Consider the following 23831-nt stretch of genomic DNA (forward strand, 5'->3'; position numbering starts at 1 on the left):
TTTTAAATATTTAAATACAAAGGAAATCAAAACACTAAACTTGGTTTATCTGACAAAAGTATTTGGCAAAAAAGGCAAACTACAGCTATTATGCAAAAAAATGCATAGAAAATCAAAAAGCTCACAGAAAACAGCATACATAATCAATTATTAATATTTTGTTGGTTCTATCTTGTTTTTGCATGTGATCGTCAACGAGTGGATCGCTGAGTGAGTGAGTGGAGGCGGGGCTCATTTGCATATTCATAGAACCGGGTTTACTAAATGAGGCAAGGGTGTCGAGTTACATTCAAGCTATTTTAAGGCATGGAGAATTTTTTTTGCAAGGAAATATGTAATTTTGGTGATCAAAGATGAGTTTTAAGGGATAAAATTATTGACTACAGGGGGACTTTGAGACATAACTGACTGTGGCATTTTGACACATAAGTGTGTGTATTTGATTGTTCAAGCCCAATAAGGCGGCAGAAAGAACTCATTTCAGGACTCACACACTCTTCATGCGTCTCTCGATCAGAAACCATCTCACACCGCACACATATAGCGCAATGAGTCTTTCGCTGCTTACTGCACTTCAGTGGTTAAAAATTTGGGATGCATGATATATCAGCCACTATATCGGTATCAGCCGATATATGTTCATTTTTAATGTTATCGTTATCGGCCTGATAAGAAAATCTGTCCAATATATTAAATCCAATAAATAATGTATTATTTCCTTCAGCTGAGACACTTCAGATGCGCACTGTTCACCATGATGGTTTTCAATTGATTGAAATATGATTGGAATCACTTCAAAAAAGGAAAATACAGTAAAGTGCAACATATGACGTACATGTCATATCGGCTTCATAAAATTATAATGAGAACATTTTAATTGTGTGTTTGGGACATGGATTTTAATAGTGAGACTTTTGTTTTTGTAATCAGGTTAAAATTATATAGAAATTTGGATTTAGATTTATCGGCCAATATAACGGTTATCGGCTCTCAAATATAAAGAATTATCGGTTATCGTTATCGACCAAAATGTTAATATCGGTGCATCCCTATTAAAAATCACGTTTTTATACAGCAATGCTTAAAAACGCTCACAAAACGATAAGCTTTCGTGACCGAGGAGCACAGCAACATCACGTGAGTGTAGTGTCTCAGACAGTGAGTGACACACGAACCCGCCTCTCCTCACTCACTCCATTCATTTGCTCCGGATTAATATTTTTGCAGTTACAGGGTGTGAATAGATTGTGCATATTGAGCAAAATTTTGTGCTCAAACACCCAAAGTGCGGCACTTAAAGCCTCCCCTCAGTACTAAACTGAGTTATTTTTTGCTGCTTATTGCATTTAAATACACACAAAATAATGTTAAAATGCTCTTGGTGAGTATCCATGTAAGTACAGTCAGTTATGTTTTAAGTGAATGTAAACAGTTGAGAAAGAAAATGCACGTGTAACAGTTTAATGGATCCGTGCATTTGGTCTTAAAGGGATGGTTCGGAGTAAAATCAACCTAGGGTTCTTGCACCATGACCCTCGAGCCAAACACCCCCCAGAAGCCTTTTTTCTCTTGGTCAAACATTATTAAAGTTAGAGTTTATTTAGAGATATCAGCCGAATGGCTTAGTGCAGGCGCTAATGGATCCAAGGCTGTATCTGGTAAATTACCGCACTAATAATGCCCAGAATGGACCAAACTTCTACAGTAGCACAAATAGGTTCTGTACTCATAAAACGAGGCATTGGAAAGTTTGTAAGTACATCAGCAGTTTATTTAAATAACACTTGCCTGACGGCTAATGCTACCGCTAACCCGGACGTCGACGTCACTTCCGTGATTTGGGAAAAGCCCGTAAAAGTCCTGGCAGAAAGCGATGCATAAGGATGTAGTGTAACAACACTCAGTTCCAGGAATGCACTAATATTTTGTTGGTAGTACCAGTTTGCAACAATTATTAGTTAACACTAAGTTGTTTACACTTCGGAAAAAATTAAAATTCGTTGTTACACTACATCTTTATGCATCGCTTTTCTGCCAGGACTTTTACGGGCTTTTCCCAAATCACGGAAGTGACGTCGACGTCTGGGTTAGCGGTAGCATTAGCCGTCAGGCAAGTGTTATTTAAATAAACTCCTGATGTACTTACAAACTTTCCAATGACTCGTTTTATGAGTACAGAACCTATTTGTGCTACTGTAGAAGTTTGGTCCATTCTGGGCATTATTAGTGCGGTAATTTACCAGATACAGCCTTGGATCCATTAGCACCTGCACTAAGCCATGCGGCTGATATCTCTAAATAAACTCTAACTTTAATAATGTTCAACCAAGGGAAAAAAGGCTTCTGGGGGTGTTTGGCTCGAGGTCATGGTGCAAAGGACCCTAGGTTGATTTTACTCCGAACCGTCCCTTTAAAGTGACAGCAGCCTAATTTACCTGCTTCCAAATTATTAGTTATTATTAACAATATCTATATTTTCCCCATGGTTTCAACGTCAAAATTGTGGCCTGTGAAAATACTGAAAGGCTCGTAACTTTGGAAAACCACAAGCCACAGTGTCTACTGTGTTTACAGTGTATCGCCCACCCCATCATGAACTCAATGTCGACCTTAATAACCGAGTCTCCCTAATATACTCTACAAGAGCTCTGCAGCTCTGGACATCGAGCAGGTTGTGGTGAACGTGATTCTGAGCTTGTTCTCGGATCTGTTGTTCAGATGAGCTCAGATCCTGCGGGACTGTAGATTTGTGCCAGAGATAGAGCCAGAACCCACAAACACCTGCGTGCCAATTGCCGGATTGTTTGGGCTAAACGCGCTCATGTGAGATTCATAATGAATTGGGCTGATTAAACGAATGTGTTGGCAGCGATTTGTTCCTCGGTTGCATCCCGTCCCGAAGGTCTTAAGAGAAAACAAGATGTTCTTGTGGTTCTCTTAACGTCTCTCCCTCTCTCTCTTTGTCAGGTGTGTAAATCAATGCCTCGTCTTTCTCCATCCTCCTCCCTTCAGTCGCTTCATTCATCAGGCACAAAACGCTCAGGGTTTTGTTGGACGGAGGTTTTGGCTCGGCTGATGAACCTGCTGAGAGTCGTGTTTACAAAGACAGGTAGAACTGGGTGAAAGTTTGAGTAAAACCTTTTTGTTTCTCTCTCTTTCTCTGGCAGGAGCTTACGGTGTCGTCCTGAAGTGCAGACACAAGGTACGAGCTCAGCGTTGTTCTCTGGAGAGACTTCAGATCACGTTTTTATGCACACAACAAGTCATTTAATGTATTTCAGCTCATTTGCAGCCTTAAATGACTTTTTTTTTAAAGAAATTAAAGGATAAGTTCACTTCAGAATTAAAATTTCCCGATAATTGACTCTCCCCCACGTCATCCAAGATGTTCATGTCTTTCTTTCTTCATGTCTTTCTTCAGAAATGAAGGTTTTTGAGGAAAACATTGCAGGATTTTTCTCCATATAGTGACTTCAATGGGGTCCAAATCTCAGTTTCAGTGCAGATTCAAAGTATCTACAGGATCCCAGCCGAGGAATAAGAGTCTCATCTAGACAAACCATCGGCCATTTTATACAAAAAAATAAACATTTATAGACTTTTTAACCACTAATGCTCGTCTTGCACGTAATTATGTTCAAAGGTCACGCGTGTTCCGGTTAAAAAATGTAGGATAGGGTGAAAAACTGGTTGTTTTACCTTTTATTTATTTATTTATTTATTTGTTTGTTTGTTTGTTTGTTTGTTTGTAAATGGCGTTAGACTAAGTCTTTGCACGTTCGCTTTGTAAACGCTAGGTCGGTACTTACGCCTATGTCACGCTTGACCTTTCAACGTGATTACGTAATGTGTGGTGCATCACAGCTAGTGCAAGACGAGCATTAGTGGTTAAAAAGTCTATAAATGTTTATTTATTGTATAAAATGGCCGATGGTTTGTCTAGATAAGACTCTTATTCCTCGGCTGGGATCCTGTAGAGACTTTGAAGCTGCACTGAAACTGAGATTTGGACCCCATTGAAGTCACTATATGGAGAAAAATGAAGAAAGAAAGACATTAACAGTAAAATAAATAGTAAATTATCAGGAAATTTAAATTCTTAAGATCTAATCCTTTAAAAAGTGTAATAATGGAATAATAAAGAGTTTTAAATGCTTTTGTTTAAAGTATCTTCTGCTCATCAAGGGTGGATTTATTTGATCAAAAATACAGTAAAAAAAAAAGTGAAATAATATTTCTATTTGAAACGGCTGTTTTCTATGTGAATATATAGTAAAGTGTGATTTATTCCTGTGATCAAAGCTGAATCTTCAGCATCATTACTCCAGTCTTCAGTGTCACATGATCCTTCAGAAATCATTCTAATATGATGATTTGATGCTCAAGAAACATTTCTGATTTCTGATTCTGATTTCAGAGGAGATTTATATTTAAACTGATGTTTTCAGTGCATTCTGCTGTAGTTTCCATGTGTTAAAATGGTCCCGATAGTAACAGGTTTCTGTTGAGTGTCCGTGATGTGACATATGTGCGTTTATCTATTAATATCTCCTCCGGTTATATGAGCAGAGCGGGTCCGTATCCCCGCGGCCGTGAGACAGATGGTCCTCAGCCTCGATCTGTTAACACACACACACACACACACACTCTCTGACCCGAACACACTCGGTTCACTCCATCTGCTGCTCTCACCTGCAGTCTTTTCCTGTTGGACGATGCGATTCTCTCTGCACGTCACGCTTTACAATCACACTTCAGCTTTACTGTTGCAGAGAGATGTGTGATGATTTCTGATGTGTGATTTATTGACTGTACATTTGTTTACATTAATGGAAATTGTTTATACGAACCCTAAATGGTGCAGTCTGATTCAGATATTCCTATATTACACGATTTCCAAACAATTCTTCAGTGCATGAGCAGTTCCCAGTCGCCATATTCAGATCAAATTTGATTTATTTATTACATTTGACTTATTTTAATAATTTCTTTATTTTAATCATATTTATCATTTATTTCTATATTTATTTCAATCAAATTTGACTTATTTAATAATTTTTATTTTAACCAATGTATTTTTTCAATCAAATTGGACTTATTTTAATCATTTACTTTTTTAAATTAAATTTATTATTTGTTTATTTATTTCAGTCAAATTCGACTTATTTAATATTTTGATAAAATTATTTATTTATAAAAAAAATTGTCAAATTTGACTTATTTAATCAATATTTTTATTTTAATAAAATTCATTTATTTATTTATTAAAATCAAATTTGACTTTTTTTTATTTTAGTCAAATTGGTTTAATTATTTCAATCAAATTTTGCTTATTTTAATTAAATTGTTATTTTAATCTAAGTTATTTATATATTTATTTAAATAAATTTTGAGTTATTCTAATCTTTTTTATTTTAAACTAATGTATTAATATGTGATTTATTTGATTTTTTTAAATAATGCATTAATATAGTGTAGCCTCATCTCATTTTTATTGCTTATTTGTTTATTTTCCATTTTTTCCATTTTTTTCCCAGCTTTTCCCCTGACCCCAGTTGCAAAACCCTGTTCACTGAGAATGCACTTTCCATTAAGTTTTGCATTATATTACATTATTTAGTATATTATTATTGATTATTATTATTATCGTAGCTCAATTTTTTGACGTCGATCAGATTATTTCTGATCACCCTTTCAACCTGATTGACTGAAGTGTTTACATGAACGCTTTTCCATCAATCCCATTATAAAGGGATTATTTAAGTGCATGTAAGCGTATAGTGGTCTGTGATGCTCTTGATGTTCTGTTCTCATGAGCACTCGCCGTAAAGAAAAACACCTTCTGTAATATAATGATGCAGTTTGTATATTGCTTGCATGACATTAAATCAGATCTGCAAATGGCCCTTTTAAGCCCAAAATATACACAAGTGTATGAACACAAGCTGTTCTCGCTGTGCGTGATCGCACTGAAATGTATCAGCTCAAGCATATAGCGGTTAACAGTGTAAACTGTCTTCTTCTACAGTCCAGATTAATATGTGTGTGTGTGTGTGTGTGTGTGTGTGTGTGTGCTGCACCTGGCCATTGACATGAAAGAAACCCAGCCAGAATAAAGGGAATTATCCGCTGTATAATTCACACTGACTGTGATCTACTGCCAACACGCACACACACACACACACACACACACATACACACACACATACACACACACACGGCCAATATAGCCTCAAACGCTGGGCCAGTGCATTGCAAGCATGCGCTCTTTTAAAACACACTTCACATGTGATTTTGCATCACCGTAAATGTCACGCTCATGTTCGCTAGATCAGGAGTTTCCAGTCCTTTACTTTTAATCATCTAGCAGACGCTTTATAAATATGTGAAAAAATGATATGCGTTATATCATTACTCACTATAGTACTGTACGGTTAGATGGGGGTTTTTTCATCATTTTGTTCATTTGAATCATATTTGTTATTTTTCAATATTTTATTTATTATATCATTTTATTTATTTATTAAACTTTATTTATTATATATAATCATATTTTTTATTATTTGTTTTTATTTATTTATTTCAAACAAATGTATTTTTTTTAAATAGAGTAGTAATTTATATATAAATGTATAATTAATTAGTAATTAATTATAACTTATTTATTTATTAAATTCGTCAATTAATTATCAATAAATTAATAATTAAAAAATACATTATTTATTTATTTATTTATTTAAATCAGTGTTATTTATTTTAAATAAGTTTTTATTTTAGCCAAATGTATTTTAGTTAGTTCAGTCTTATTTTTATTATTTATTTTAAGATTTATTTATTAATGCTGTCAAATCGATTAATCGCGATTAATCACATCTAACAAAAGTTTGTAAATACACACACACACACACACACATGCATATGCATATATATATATATATACATATTGACAGCACTATTATTTATTTAAATTTATACGAGTTTCTATCTAAACCTTTCTCCCTTTTTGCGTTTTTTCAAACAGTAATAAGTTCTATTGTTGTCACATGACATCATCATAATTAATTCTGTCCAGTTAGAATCTAAATCAAGTCTATCTTTTGCCCTTTTAAAACGCTTACATTTACATTTAATCATTTAGCGGATGCTTTTATCCAAAGCGACTTACAAATGAGAGCAATAGAAGCAGTGAAACTAACATGGACAACAATATGCAAGTGCTGTGACCCTTCCCAGTTTAATCTAAGGTTTTTTTATTATTTTTTTTAGTTTTTTTTATAAAGATAATAGTTATAGAATTAGAGGATAAAGTGTTAATGGATCAAGTGTTGCCGAAAAAGATGCGTGTTCAGCTGTTACTTGAAAATGGTTTAAATTTTGTGTAAAAATATCTCAGCTTTTGACAGTCCAATCAAGACATTTGTCTAAAAGAAAATCAATCTTCTGCTTCATTCATCACACTGAAATGGAAGATGAAGTCAAGCGCAGTGCATTGTGGGTGTTTTCTGTTGTAAATGCTTCAGTATCGCATGCTTTGATTTCTGAGACTCAGAGCTGATCATGATGATAACGCATCTGAAGGTTTGATTGACAGGTGTGTGTGATCGCGTCTCTGTTCACGCCTCATGTTAACATGTCGATCAGAAGCACTTTTCGACTCGCTGGCTTCTGTAATTCCAGGGTGCAAGCTTTCTGAATCATTAGAGATGTGTGTGAAGTTCAGCGTTAGATGCCTGACTAATGTTGACGTGTTAAACTGAGTTTGTGGAGTCATCAGGGTCCTCATCAGGTTCCTCTGGTTATGAGACTGGAGTTTCTGACACTGACAGCGGCGGGTTTATAATGTTCTGATCAAACCCACAAATATAATGAAAATCCCTCAAATTATACTGTGAAAAAATGAAAGCAATGAATTAAAAAATTAAATCCTATTAAGCTTTAAGAGCCCAGTTAGGTGTATATTTAATTAATATTCATATACATTATAAAAACTAATTATAGGTATTTATTTATTTTATTTTATTGGTTATTTACTTGCACTTTACACTATTTTTCACTTAACATTTTAGCAGTCTTTAAATGTAAATGTTAATTTACATTTTTATTTAAATGTTTTCTTATTTATTATTATTTTTTTTTATTTATTTTTTTTTAAATGTAATGTTATTTATTTAAATTTTAATATGTATGGGTTTTATTTTAATGTTTATTTAGAATTAATTAATTTACATTATACACTAGTTCTTTAACTTTTTAGCAGATTATACATCTAAATGTAATGGTTAATTTAGATTTTATTTAATTTGTAATTTTTATTTAATCAATTTATTTTAATTTTAATATGCATCTATTTTATTTTAATATTTATTTAGTATTTATTTACTTCCATTTTACACAGATTTTCTCAACTTTTTAGCAGATCCTTTAGTACAATTTAAATGTTACATTATTATTATTTAATTTGTAAGTTTTATTTAATGTTATTTATTTTAATTTTATAAATATTAAACTTTGTTTATTTACGGTTTATTTTTTGTTTTGCTATGTTTTACACTATTATTGTCTAAACTTTGCAGCAGATCCCTTAAGTATCTTTTAATTTAATTATTTTAATTTATATTTATTTATTTACATTTTACATAATTTTTCTCTAAACTTTTCAGCAGATCCCATAGTACATTTATTTTTTTTATTTTAATTTATATTTATTTGTTTTTAATATATTTAAATTATTTTATTTTGTATTTATTTAACTTTTGAGCAGATCCATTTGTATATTTAAATTTAAATTATTTATTTTATTTTTAACATATTTAATTTAATCTTTTTTTATTTTTTTATTTTTTTATTTTTAACTTTTCAGCAGACCCCTCCGCGTCCTCTCACACTCCCATGTTCCTCAAAACACAATATTTTACCGAATAAAAAAAACAGTATTTTACACAATATTCACTTCAAAATTGTCTCTAAAAATATCTGAGTGCTGGTCGATTCTGCATGTTTCTGATGATCTGCCAGGTTTGGCTCAGTTAACGGTCCACTGGTGTTGATATATTGGTCTATCACTGATCAGAGTTGATCAAGTTCAGACTTTGCTTCCTTAAAGCGGTTTCTCATTTCCCACAATGCACCTGTGCTCTCCTCTCCGAGCGCACCGTGAGAAGGAGGTCAGCATGTATTCTTAGTTCCAGAGACGGTTCTGCTTGTGTTTCTCTGAAGGCTGTGGCTGGTGACTAACATCAGCTTATGATCAGCAGATGCAGTCGTGCTTTGGCCTGTTTCTCTCCGATCGAGTCTTGACATGCGTCTGAGAGGATTTAACCAACATGAACATCTCGTTTGTGTACGTTTAATTTCCCTCACCCGATTCGACCTGTCAGATTTAAGCAGCTCCAGACAAACCGCAGCCCTGAACACACACACACACACACACACACACAAAAATTAATTGTCCATTCTTAACCTGCCATGTTGACAACCACACTTAAAGACGACCTATTACGCCCTTTCTCAGAGTCTTGATGTAGTTTCAGGCTCTACTAGAACAGGTTTTCCTGCTTGAATGTTGATTATTTCCTCATATTCTCCATTGTTGCGGCTCCTCTCTTCCCAGTCTGTCAGTAACGCTCTGTTCACTTCCTGTCTCTATGAAGCCCCTCCTTCTGAAAAGCACACTGTGCTCTGATTGGTCGGCTGGATCAGTGTGTTGTGATTGGTCGAGCGCTTTGAGTGTGTTTGGGAAATGTCCTGCCCCTTACCATAACCGCCAGTTTCAACACACTACTAACTAACTCAACCAGGCCCCGCCCCTTTATTCTGCGTATGAATTATTATAATGAGGAATATTGTGACGTGTTTGTTCCCGGAAGAAACTCAAGACTACAATGGAGGCGTTTCAGGAGTTCAGAAACACTGACACTGATATATTTTCATGCTCAAACAGCAACACTACACACTAAAGAGAGATGAACATGCTCCCACGAGTCTGAGCAAACGATATCTGGTTAGAAATGTTTGTTTAGGCTGATGTTCACTTGTGCATCTTACCTGAGGCTTTTGGACCCCATCCAGTTTTAGCCACATCACACAAGCATGTGTTTGTGGAGGATAAATGTTTAACGCTTCTAGAAACCCAAAATCACAAGATCAGTTTCCCATGAGCCTCTCTGCTGAACGTCGGTGGTGTGTGTCGTGTCGCAGTGTTGCTGATCTCAGATCTGTCATGTTGTGGTTTGATAATGTCTCTCAGAGACTCAATAAAATGTGAATCTACACCATTAAATATGACACAGGCCATTATTATTAGAGACAATCTTCAACCCTGTAACGTAAAAAGTGATCAGTTGACTTAAATTTAAACTTAAATTATTAAATAAACTTCATGCTTAATCAAAAAAATTAAGTAATGTGGAATTGTCAAGTTCACATAACTTAATTTTTTCAATTAAGCATTACGTTTGTTTACTTAATAATTTTAAGGCAACGGGTTTACTAAATTTTTTTAAGTTAAAGGTACAATATGCAACATTTTCTGCCGCTAGAGGGCGCTACATTCCAAACAACAACAACGGCGTAGCTTGATGACGATGTGAAGGAGCGTGGAATGATGGGAACTGTTGAAAACGACACCGTGGATGTAAATCAGTCAGACGGGAATCGAAAAATCATGTTCATGGATGAGGTTTAATGACATGCTTTTAGTGGCGAGGGGGGCGTGGTTCAGCGCGGTCTGTAACGGGAGAGAGAGAAACGAGACGAGCGGGACGTAAGTAGGTCAAGTGCAAATGACGAACACCTGTGTCTTATTGCAGTATTATTGGGTAAATTGGACGCAGAGAAAGAAAACCGGTGGATCCGAGCTCTTATTTTTGAACTGTTTTGTGCCGTCGCGGTTGCCACGGTGAATGCGCGTTGTGCGCGACTTTTGTTTGTTTTGTTTTATTTTAATAAAGTACGAGTCCCAGTCACGCCGGCCCCTGTCTTCTTCCTTCCTGACTCTTGAACCTTATCACACTTTTATTTCATTAAAATGAATTAACCGCAAGAAAAGTAAGGTTTAATACTAAATTGGTTATCATAGATGTTACTGTATGTGTTGAATTCATTGTTGTGATAACGCGGCGCAGTTTTACGTGTTAAAAGTACATTCGAACATACCCACATCATTTGCCAAAATACTGATTAATCTTTATGTATAACACATGCTATGTTTATTTACATGGCCATAAACACCAGACGTGATAAACAATGTCAATAAACTAAACACAAACCTAAAGCAATAATACTTTCCTTACATAAACATAACTATTACCGAATGCTACATTTGGAAAATATCAAATTAAGCATGCTTTGTCAACAGAACCAGCTGCAATCAGTAAAGAATAATTGTGTTCCATAACGACTGCACGAAACAAGCTAATGTTTGTTGCTTGATAGACGCTACAACTACAACTTCCGCATTTGTCCAGGACTCCACGCAGTACGAGCGGAAACCGAGGGTAACGCGGATATGACGCCATTGACTGGCGACTCCCAGCTCACCCCTGCTCTAACGCCCCGTTTCCTTGGTTAAAATCGCAATTTTCTCACGATTTAAAAATAGTTGGAAACATTTGGGATATTGTAAGTAATCAACTTAACAAAATATATAACACTGGCCTTGATTTTGGGATATTTTAATGCAAAAATCTTACATATTGTACCTTTAAGTGAACTGATCACTTTTTACTGATGACGCATGTTCAAATCTCTGTACTTTATTCACTTTTACGTTTAGTGTGTTTGTTTTAAAGCTGTTTAAACATTCGTCTGATTCAGTGTTTGCACTGCAGAGGAATGCCGCTCACTGACTAACCTGTGTGACCTCTGACCTCTGACCCCCACGGCTGCTTTCACTGGTCAGATTCAGGGACGGACTGTGGATCGTGTCCTCCATAGATCCGGATGTTTCCGTGTTTCAAACCATGTCTGTGTTTGTGGACTGATGTTGAACATCTGGACTGATGTTCCTCTATTGTCTGTGTTTGTGGGCTGATGTTGAACATCTGGAGTGGACTGATGTTCCTCTATTGTCTGTGTTTGTTCTGATCCTCTCACTCGAGAACTATTCAACTTCAGCCGTTAATTCACATCAAACCAGTATTATACCAATATTAAATCAATACTAGAATTTTTTAAATTAAATTTACAGTAAATATTACATTAGTAACATTTCTTATTTTGTTTAATATTTCTATTTAGTAATAATAATAATAATTATTATTATTTTATAGTAATAATCACCAAATATTTTGCCAAATCATGCAGCTCTACAAACAAGCACAGTAAACCTGCAAAAGCTTTTTTGTTATATTAAACTGGCATTATTATTATTATTTATTTTATTAATAAATACTATATATTTTTTTTTTTTACATTGAAGTACTATAAATAAATAATAATTATAAATAAATATAGTAATATAATCCCTACAAACAGCCACAGCAAACCTGGAGCTTTTTAAAAAAATCTCATTTTAAATTGCAGTCGTGAGCCATATGAAATATGTAATTGAATATGCACTGTTCAGAATGTTCAGCATTCAAATGTCTGACTAACGTTGACATCATCATGTTTGCAAATTGTGATTGGCCTTCTTCCATGCATATATTTGCATAATGAACTGTGTTTGGTTTTGTGTTCCTTTGCATCTATTTAACAATCTGTAGCTGTCATTTTTTATGTGATGAGAAATAAAAACAGAAAACTTTATACATGAATCTTGTAATAATGCAAAATGCAAATATAGTTAAATTAGTGTAAAAGTCTTTGATTTAATAATATGTGACCCCTGGACCACAAAACAGTCATAAGGGTCAATTTTTTTGGTAGAAAATGTACAAAATATCTTAATGGAACATGATCTTTACTTAATATCCTAATGATTTTTGGCATAAAAGAAAAATGGATAATTTTGACCCATCCAATGTATTGTTGGCTATTGCCACAAATATACCCGTGCGACTCGGATCGGTTTTGTGATCCAGGATCACACATATGTCCAACAAATGCTATCAGGCTCAGTGTGACACAGATCTCTCCTCAGTAAGTGTTTGTGGAGAGAACATAAAGTGGGTCAGAACTCTGAGACGAAAGAAAGAAAGACAGAAAGAGCTCTTTCCAAGCGTCACCTGTTGTAATGCACACACTCACACAGTGTGTCCGTGTCTCAGCTAAAGCGAGCGGGTCACGCTGTCAGAGAGATTAAAATAGCGCGGGCGTCTCGCTGATGTCTCACCACCTTCTCCCATTGTTCGGCTTGTTTTCATTTCATCTGAGCGAGGATCCGTTGGGCTCAGCCAATCAGGAGACGGTGTGTGTGAGAGGGATATGAATATGCATGAAATGCTAATTCCTGTTATATTTAAATGTGCTGGATGGCCTGTAGCATTGGCTCATGTTTCAGAGCTGTGTGTTTAACAGGGACACTGAGCTGTGGTGTGTATGAAGCGCGAGAGCCTTCAGGGTGAGCAGAAACCCTTCTGCACTCCCAGATAAACCAGTTCAGCTCTCACGCCCCAGTCCATGCTCTTATCATCAGCAAACACATGCGTCGGGAACTGCAGGAGTCACTTATATTTTAGTTTAATTATTATGCATTGATTTATTTATGCATTTATTGGTTTATGCATTTATTTAGTATTTTGTAGTTTTATTTGATAGTTTTTGTTTGTATAATTTATTTTATTTTATGGTTATGGCTTTGATTCTGGTTGTGGTTTAGATAAGTGCTTGCTGAAAAGCTTCATTTTCTCACTATTGCTGCACAAATATTTTTCATTAATATGTATGTAACATTAATAATGTTACACAAAAGTAATATTGACCTGTGCCTCAGTTAACTATCTGAACTATTACATCCTTTTCTGGATTCACTGCATCATAGAAAGATTTACATATTTAATGATAGTTTTATGTTTTTTAGAAACAACTGAATCGATGATTTAAGATGATCTATGTTTGTTAATTTTTTTCATTCATTGTTGTTGTTCTTATTGGTTCTGAATATTTTCTAAATATTTCCAATCAGAGCAGAGTAGACCAATCACAACAGACTGGGTCATCTGACCAATCAGAGCAGTGTAGACCAATCACAACAGACTGGGTCATCTGACCAATCAGAGCAGAGTAGACCAATCACAACAGACTGGCCAATCTGACCAATTAGAGCAGAGTAGACCAATCACAACAGACTGGATCATCTGACCAATCAGAGCAGAGTAGACCAATCACAACAGACTGGCCAATCTGACCAATCAGAGCAGAGAAGACCAATCACAACAGACTGGATCATCTGACCAATCAGAGCAGTGTAGACCAATCACAACAGACTGGGTCATCTGACCAATCAGAGCAGAGTAGACCAATCACAACAGACTGGGTCATCTGACCAATCAGAGCAGAGTAGACCAATCACAACAGACTGAGCCATCTGACCAATCAGAGCAGAGGAAGCTCTCAGAAAGGCGGGGTTTAGAAAGACTGAATCTTCGAACCAGTAAAGAGCTGATGCTGCAGGGTAAATTATGAGAAAATGAAAGTGTTTTTTGACCTTGGGTGCATGTAAACCAATTATAGGAGACTCCGGAGCAAAATTAGGAACCTTTTAAATCTCTCGCTTTCCATTTCTCTCAAACAGCGTTGTTTATGTAAATGTATGTAAATCTAATATCTGTGTACATGTGCAGCAGATCCACAAATAGCTTTCAATACAGAATATATAACCGTCCTCTTCTCACGTCCCGTGTCCTGATGACTGTTGTGTTTTTGCATGTGTTTCCTGTGTTTCGTCTGTCCTCATCTCAACTTCCTGTTGTCTCTAACAGACTCCCGCTGGGCTGAGTTAGTCATTAATCAATGAAATCCTCGTCTATTGTGTTATGAAGAAGTTTTCTGATGCTTTTTCGGTTGTTTTTGCCCAAGTGCTTATTTACTTTCATTACACAGAAACAAGCAGCAAGGACACCAGCGTTAGACCTTCACACATTCACCTGAAAACTTGTGCTTTTTCTGTAACAAAATAAACGTACGCTGTCACGACCACAGACACGAGACAGAGAAGGAGAAGCAGGGGTCAGAGGTCACTGAGGAGCTGTCACTCACTCTCAGAATGAAGAGCAAAAAAAAATCAAGACATCTGGAGTTGATTTTAATCAAAATGGTTGAAGGCTGATAAATACAATCAGTTTTAATTTGACATATTTGCTTATTACTTTTGACCAATAGGTGGCGCTGACACCAAATTGATCTGAGTGTGTTCAATGTTGGGTGACAATTACACACACAAAGTCTGGTGTCAGTGTGTCAAATCTTTCCTGAGATGCAGCTTCAGATGCAGTTTGGCATTATGCCGTCAAATTTGTTGATGCGGTAAATTAAAACGGTTTCGACTATCGCCACGAAAAAGCAGATTTTCAAAATGGCGGTTGTTATGGCAAAATAGGTATCTATTTTCTCGGCATGAGCCAAGGAATCTATTAAGACAAGTTTAGTTACAACAGGCTAATTTAATCAAAAGTTATTGGCATTTTTTAAATCTCATTATAACTTTTGACCGCATGGTGGCGCTGTCTTGAAACTTTTTGAGTAAATTCGACACGATATTTTTGTGTTTTTTCTGAAAACATTTTCTGTGTTTTCTTCACACACGGTAAGAGTTGCAATCTGACTTGTTTTTCCACACCTTTTGATTGACAGGATACAATATAGAATGAAAAAATTGCTTATATTGCCTGATAAATCGGTGCATAATAAATGTTTCTTGAGCATCAAATCATCATATTAGAGTGATTTCTGAAGGATCATGTGACACTGAAGACTGGAGTAATGATGCTGAAAATTCAGCTTTGATCACAGGAATAAATCACACTTTACTATATATTCACATAGAAAATAATAATATTTCACAATATTACTGTTTGTTTTGTATTTTTAATCAAATAATTGTGTGCAGAAGAGACTTCTTTAAAAAAAAACTAATATTTTTTAAATGTACCGATCCCAAACTTTTGAACGGCAGTGTATATGTATAGAGAAAGATGTAGCATTTTGTGATTTATTAAGCATGAATGTGCCGTCATCAACGTTTGCTGCTGTGATCAGTGTTTGTTTAACATACTGTATGCAAACACACATTTCTGAACACCTAACTGTGCTTTTGCATGTTCTTCAGTGTCAGTGAGATTTATTTCAGCTGTGTCTGTAAGAGTTAGTTTTACACTGAAGTGTGAATCTAGAGCACTGAAGGATGCTGGGAGGATATAGAGACACTGAGAGTGTAAAATAGGCCAGAGAGAGAGTGTGTGTGTGTGTCGAGTCCTTTAGTTCTCCTCAACACACATTCACAGGGTCCAAAATGCCCGCCAACTGTATTGTGAGTGTAAATGTGCTCTGCTGAGTGTGTAACTGCGACACAGTTCCTCTCCATATGTTGGTAACCATATGCTAATCATTTATTAGGAATATGGCTTTAATTGAACTGTAAGAACAACAATGACGTGAGCAATGACGTCATCCATCAGCAGAAGTTTATCTAGATGAAGTCAACTAGCACTCAAAAATACAGTAAAAAATGTGAAATATTATTCCAATGTTAAGCATCTGTTCTCTATGTGAATATATAGTAGTGTAATTTATTCCTGTGATCATTTCAGCATCATTACTCCAGTCTTCAGTGTCACATGATCCTTCAGAAATCATTCTAATATGAAGATTTGACGCTCAAGAAACATTTATGATTATTATCAATCTTGGAAACAGTTGTGCTGGTCATATTGTGGAAATCGTCGTGCATTTTGATGCATCATTTGATGAATAGAGAGTTCAAAAGAATGTGAAGCATCACAATTAAAAGTATTAACTACCCCAAACTTTTGAACTGTAGTGTATGTGAAATATTCCTCGCAATAAGCAACAAAAAATGAAAATTAGTTTGACACTTGCAGTTTGAGTGTCACTGACTTGCGGTTTGTTACACATATGTGGTGAAAAAAGCGCTAAATAATCAAAAAATGTGCTTTTTTGTTTTTTTTAATAGTGCATAATCCAGTATTTCTGGCTGGGAGATGTTCTGGTTCAGCGTCTGATGTTGTGTTTTACTCTTTCTCTGTTGCAGGAGACGAATGAAATCGTGGCCATTAAGAAGTTCAAGGACAGTGAAGGTGAGTCTCCTGTTTTAAACGGCTCGTGTGGTTCAGGACATCAGCGATCTTCAGCTGAGCTCGTTTACTCGTCATCGCATGAAAGAAATATTAATGTGACACGCTTATATTCAAATAACCTCAACATGTATTGATCTGAAGAACAAATTTATAGAATAGCATGTGTTCTATAAGCATTCTAATATATCAAAATAATAAACAGCTTTAACTTAAAGTTATGATTAGAAATTAATATGCATGCAAGTTGTGCAATAAAGTTACATAAACGCACACCTTTATCTTTGTGTTCGGTTCCAGTGTCACTTTCAGGGTTATTATCGTTAACTAAAACTAATTTAAAACATTTTTGTTAACTGAAATAAAGCTGTAATAAAATAAAATAAAATATAAATATTAGATGTGAAACTCAAACTAAGAGAACATTAGAAGTGTTGCCTAATTCAAATAAGTTTAAGTTTAACCACTAAAATTACTAACAGTAAATAAAAAACTAAAACTGAAAAAAAAGAAAAAAAGAAAGAAATATATATATTAAATAGTAATATTAAAGAGGCAACAAGACACAACATTTCTAACAACATTTCTAAAAATTAAACTACTATGAATTTGAAACTGAAAATATATTACTAACTGTAAATATCCGTCCATCCATCCATCCATCTTTCTTTCTTTCTTTCTTTCTTTCTTTCTTTCTTTCTTTCTTGACTTTTTTTGGGGGGGCCATTATTGGCTTCCTCCAGGGGTTCTTTGTCTTCCTGTTATCGAGGGCGGTCAAGGACTGATTCATCTAGCCTCTAAGGTGAAAGCCATGAGGTTACAAACTGCCCAGAAACTGCTTTATTCTTTGGACTCTGTACCGTGGATCAGTTTTAGTCTTGCCATTCTACGAGGGAAAAATAAGATGGGTTTTGATAAGCAAATGTTTATGATCTCAGAAAATGTTGTAAAGGACATGTTTAAGATCAAGTTTTATGGATCTGTGTTTGAAGCTTGGAGTTATTTTAAGCCGGAGCGAAAAGAACATTTTGGCTTTAATTAACCACTTTTTCACAATCCCTGGTTTTCCCATACTTTTAATATGTCTAGCGTTGATATTTCTAACTTTGGTTTAGCTGGTGTAACTAAAGTTGGCGATTTGATTGATTTGACAAATAGAGAGTGGGTTTCAGTACAACATTTTACTACAAATATTGGAGGTAGATGAGAGAGAATTGTTGGAAACATATTAAAGAATTTGAAAACATCCTTTCCTACATCTTTGTGGGAATATATAACTTATTTTATGTCTGGTAATAATCATTCAAAGTTCTTTTTCCAGAAGTGTATATAACATCACAGGTAGACCAACATGGAAATGATAATGATAATAATGAGAACTTGTTGCTCTCTTTTAAAGGTTTACAAAGCCTTCCTTTTTCTATAATGAACAAGCAAAACTTATATAAGGTTTGTGTAAAGTCTTTCTTTGCTGGACAGTTAAGAGAGAGGAGAGATACAAAATGGAGATCTCATCTCTCAGTGACAGAGAATAAATCACCTTCATGGCGGCAAAGAGGTCTGGTGATTTACAGTGGCGCATTTTACATTGTGCATTACCAACAAAAGTTTTTCTGTTTAAATGTGAATATTCAGATTCTTCATTTTGTACTTTGTGTAATGAACTTGACACAGTTTTTCATGTTTTTTGCGAATGTTGTAAATTATCTCCGCTTTTTAATGTTTTGGATAGAATTTTGAGTAGTTTAGGGATAATTTTTTCAAAAACAGTGTTTATTTTTGGGTGTAAATATTCTCGTGATAAGTGGGAAATCTGTACTTTTTCAAATTTTTTGATTGGTCAAGCAAAATTAGCCATATGAAAGACTTATAAAATTGAAATAGAAGGACAAAAAGTCAATATGGTTAATTTATTTAAGGCCTTGGTTGAATCTAGGATAAGATTAGAATATGAATTTAATAAAATGAATTGTAATATCCTAATGTTTGAGAAGAAATGGTGTGTAAACAGAGGTTTAATTTGTATAGAAGGAGAAGATCTCTTTTTTAAATGGTAATGTTGTGATAAATTATGTTTTATAGATGTTAAAAATAAATTGCTTTAAAAAGTCAAAGTCTTTTTCTTTCTTTCTTTCTTTCTTTCTTTCTTTCTTTCTTTCTTTCTTTCTTTTTCTTTCTTTCTTTCTTTCTTTCTTTCTTTCTTTCTTTCTTTCTTTCTTTCTTTCTTTCTTTTTCTTTCTTTCTTTCTTTCTTTCTTTCTTTCTTTCTTTCTTTCTTTTTCTTTCTTTCTTTCTTTCTTTCTTTCTTTCTTTCTTTCTTTCTTTTTCTTTCTTTTTCTTTCTTTCTTTCTTTCTTTCTTTCTTTTTCTTTCTTTCTTTCTTTCTTTCTTTCTTTCTTTCTTTCTTTTTCTTTCTTTTTCTTTCTTTCTTTCTTTCTTTCTTTCTTTCTTTCTTTCTTTCTTTCTTTCTTTCTCCTAAAAGTTACACTAAAATTAACAAGAAATTGAATATACAAAAATAAAAGCCCATTCAGAATATTAATAAAAAACTTTAATAGTATATAAATAATACTAAAACAACACTGGTTACCTTTAAGAGTAATGTTACTTTGCTTTACAACTGATAACAAGTAACAAATACATTTATTTCCTCTTTTTTTTAAAGTAACAAATGACTTTCTAGGTTCTGTTACTTGTTCTGGCTCTACTTCAGTTTGAATGAACAGAATCTGAACAATCCCAGGAGGCACTCGAGTAATTCGTTTTTAGAAAAATATAAAAAGTTACTGTGACTCAAGTCTGACACTGTTTTGCTACTCCGCTAGGTTGCTCTTAGCTTTGCTGCTTTTATTTGTGTTTTATGTGTTGTTATGCAGGTATTATTTTCTTATGATTTATCTGGTTGTTCTGTAAAGCTCTTTGGTTGTAAATGTGCTGTATAAATGAAGTGAAGTTGACTGTGTGTTCAGAGAATGAGGAGGTGAAGGAGACCACCATGCGTGAGCTGAAGATGCTCCGCACGCTGAAGCAGGAGAACATCGTGGAGCTGAAGGAGGCGTTTCGGCGGCGGGGGAAACTCTACCTGGTGTTCGAGTACGTGGAGAAGGTGAGACGAGACTCTGGAGATCTTCAGCCGTGCGTTAAAAAATGTCCTGGCTCTTCCAAGCTTTTCTTTTGCCGTACGCATCGATTTACGCATGACGTAATGACGAACGCGGAAGCACAGAGGAAAGAGCGAAACGCCAGTCACGAATTAGAAGTCTTAAACGAGAATTATTAAAGAGAAATGTCGGAGGAGTTTGAGTTTGTTGCCCAACTAGTTATTTTAGTCAATAAAGTTTTAAATATGGATATTTTTCTTACACGAACGCATCGCTTCACTTCAGAAGGCCTTTATTAACCCCCCAGAGCAGTGTGGAGCACTTTAATGATGGACAGATGCACTTTTATGATGGACAGATGCACTTTTATGATGGACAGATGCACTTTTATGATGGACAGATGCACTTTTATGATGGAAAGATGCACTTTTATGACGGATAGATGCACTTTTATGACGAATAGATGCACTTTTATGATGGATAGATGCACTTTTATCATGGATAGATGCACTTTTATCATGGATAGATGCACTTTTATCATGGATAGATGCATTTTTATGATGGATAGATGCACTTCTATCATGCATAGATGCACTTTTATGATGCATAGATGCACTTTTATCATGGATAGATGCACTTTTATCATGGATAGATGCACTTTTATTATGGATAGATTCACTTTTATGATGGATAGATGCACTTTTATCATGGATAGATGCACTTTTATGACGGACAGATGCACTTTTATGATGGATAGATGCACTTTTATGATGGATAGATGCATTTTTATGATGGATAGATGCACTTCTATCATGCATAGATGCACTTTTATGATGCATAGATGCACTTTTATCATGGATAGATGCACTTTTATGATGGATAGATGCACTTTTATCATGGATAGATGCACTTTTATCATGGATAGATGCACTTTTATGATGGACAGATGCACTTTTATGATGGATAGATGCACTTTTATCATGGATAGATCCACTTTTATGATGGATAGATGCACTTTTATCATGGATAGATGCACTTTTATGATGGATAGATGCACTTTTATGATGGATAGATGCACTTTTATCATGGATAGATGCACTTTTATGATGGATAGATGCACTTTTATGATGGATAGATGCATTTTTATGATGGATAGATGCACTTCTATCATGCATAGATGCACTTTTATGATGCATAGATGCACTTTTATCATGGATAGATGCACTTTTATCATGGATAGATGCACATTTATTATGGATAGATTCACTTTTATGATGGATAGATGCACTTTTATGGACTTCAAAAAATATACCCATTCACAGCCATTATAAAGCTTGGAAGAGCCAAGACTTTTTTTTAATATAACTCTGATTGTATTCGTCTGAAAGAAGAATGTCATATACACCTAGGACAGGGATGGGCAACTTCAGTCCTGGAGGGCCGCTATCCTGCAGGGTTTAGCTCCAACCCTGATAAAACTCACCTGCCTGTAGCTTTCTAATTATCCTAAGATGCTGATTAGCTTGTTCAGGTTTTTTTGAGTAGGGTTGGAGCTAAACTCTGCAGGACAGTGGCCCTCCAGGACTGAAGTTGCCCATCCCTGACCTAGGATGACTTGAAGGTGAGTAAATCATGGGCTAATTTAAATTTTTTGGTGATTTTGTGTGTGTGTGTGTGTTGCAGAACATGCTGGAGCTGCTGGAGGACATGCCGAACGGAGCTGCGCCTGACAAGGTCCGGACGTACATCTACCAGCTGATCAAAGCCATTCACTGGTGCCATAAGAACGACATCGTACACAGAGGTGCGACACCCCTGGAATAAAGTCAATTATATTTAAAAAAAGAATTTTATAATATCATTTCATTTTATTCTTCATACACGGAGGTGTGAGAACACCTGTAATAAAATTATTTATATTTATATTTTTTTTAATTTATATATATAAATATTTTTTAATAAAAAAACAAAAGAAATCTATTATATTTTAATTATGTTATTTAATTTTAATCATCATTCACAGATGTGCCAGACTACCTGTAATTAAATTAATTATTTAAATGTATTCATCATCCAGAGAGATACGAGATCCCCTGTAATAAAATGAATTATATATATATAAATTTATTATATCATTTCATTTTATTCTTCATCCACAGAGCTTTGAGACCACCTGTAATAAAACATTTTTTTAATAAAATAAAAAAAAGAAGTCTATTATATTTTAATTATTTTATTTTAAACATCAGATTAATTATAAATTAGTTTGATTAAATTAATTATATATATATTTTTAAAAATAGATAGATAATATTTAAATGTATTCATCAACCACAGAGATACAAGACCCCCTGTAATAAAATTAATTATTTTTAATTAAAAAAAAAATAATTATCTTTTAATTATATTATTTAATTGTAATCATCCTCCACAGAGGTGCCAGACCACCTGCAATAAAATTAATTATATTTTGATAAAATAAAAGATAAAATCAATTATATTTTAATTGTATTATTTAATTGTAATCATTATGCACAGTGGTGCAAGACCACCTGTAATAATAATAATTTAAAAAAAATCCTTTTTTTTTTTCATTCTAATATTTAATTTTAATTATTGTCCACAGAATTACCACCTGTAATAAAATATTTGACATGCTGATTGTATAGATTTGTCTATCTCACTCTAGATATCAAGCCGGAGAATCTCCTCATCAGCTCTGATGACGTGCTCAAACTGTGCGACTTCGGTGAGTTTCTGCGGTCATGTGATCGTGAAGCACCAATCATCGTCTGATGCGCATCACAGGACTGTGTGCATTGGCCACACCCACACTCTATGCAAATCATATGGGTGGAGTGAATCCTGATTAGCATTCTGTCCCGTATCAGACTTATGTATGGTGTGTGTGTGTGTGTGTGTGTGTGTGTGTGTTTGACTCAGCGAGACAACAGCAGATCGCCTGTCTCTCACTCCAGACTCGCTGTGAGACACTCAGGCTGTTCTCCATTCTGGACATGCTCTCATTGTTTTATTGGGAAAAGTAGCCGAACATACACACACACACACACACACGTTCTGTGCTGCTCAAAATCATCACGTATGACAGAAAGATCACCGATAACATCTCTTTTATGTCTCTCCTGTGCTCAGATTTGCTCCAAAGTCTGCAAAAGTCAGAGATCTTAATATGAACTCAAATATTTCTTGTTAAATGATCTGAGCTGCGAAGCATAATAGATGGAAAAAATGAAAGGAAACATTAGAAATGTTGAAGCACTAGAGTTGTTAACTGTAAAAAAAAAAAAAAAAAAAAAACTCAAAATGAAATGAAAAATATAATAAACTTGATAATATTAAAAAAAATATCCAAAATGTATGGAGTCCATAAGGGGACATGTGGTGATAGAAACAAATATGTGACGGAGGAAAAATGATATTTCAGTGTTTTTGAGCACAGTTGGTAAATCTGAAACAGACACATGTGAGATTACTGGGGGTTCAGGCGAGTCACCTGAGAAGCTGTAACTGTGATGCGGA

The 23831-nt window shown here is 34.7% G+C and overlaps 2 protein-coding genes across 4 annotated transcripts in view; one reads left to right on the forward strand and one right to left on the reverse strand.

The window, feature by feature from the left end:
- LOC311072984 (uncharacterized protein) overlaps nucleotides 1–23831 on the reverse strand; it is a 1552487-nt gene that overhangs the window by 1512308 nt on the left and 16348 nt on the right. The gene's annotated exons all lie outside the window — the stretch shown is intronic.
- Nucleotides 1–23831, forward strand: part of LOC311072929 (cyclin-dependent kinase-like 5) — a 62268-nt gene that overhangs the window by 17126 nt on the left and 21311 nt on the right. For all 3 annotated transcript variants that reach the window (XM_084098298.1, XM_084098300.1, XM_084098299.1), the window contains exons 3-7: nucleotides 3168–3202; nucleotides 17150–17195; nucleotides 20160–20296; nucleotides 21975–22095; nucleotides 22981–23040. In XM_084098298.1, coding sequence (XP_083954424.1) covers nucleotides 3168–3202; nucleotides 17150–17195; nucleotides 20160–20296; nucleotides 21975–22095; nucleotides 22981–23040 — 399 coding nt within the window. The remainder of the gene's footprint in view (nucleotides 1–3167; nucleotides 3203–17149; nucleotides 17196–20159; nucleotides 20297–21974; nucleotides 22096–22980; nucleotides 23041–23831) is intronic.

The sequence above is a fragment of the Abramis brama genome (genome assembly GCF_963993115.1).
Source record: "Abramis brama genome assembly, chromosome: 22".
In the NCBI taxonomy this organism is placed as follows: domain Eukaryota; kingdom Metazoa; phylum Chordata; class Actinopteri; order Cypriniformes; family Leuciscidae; genus Abramis; species Abramis brama.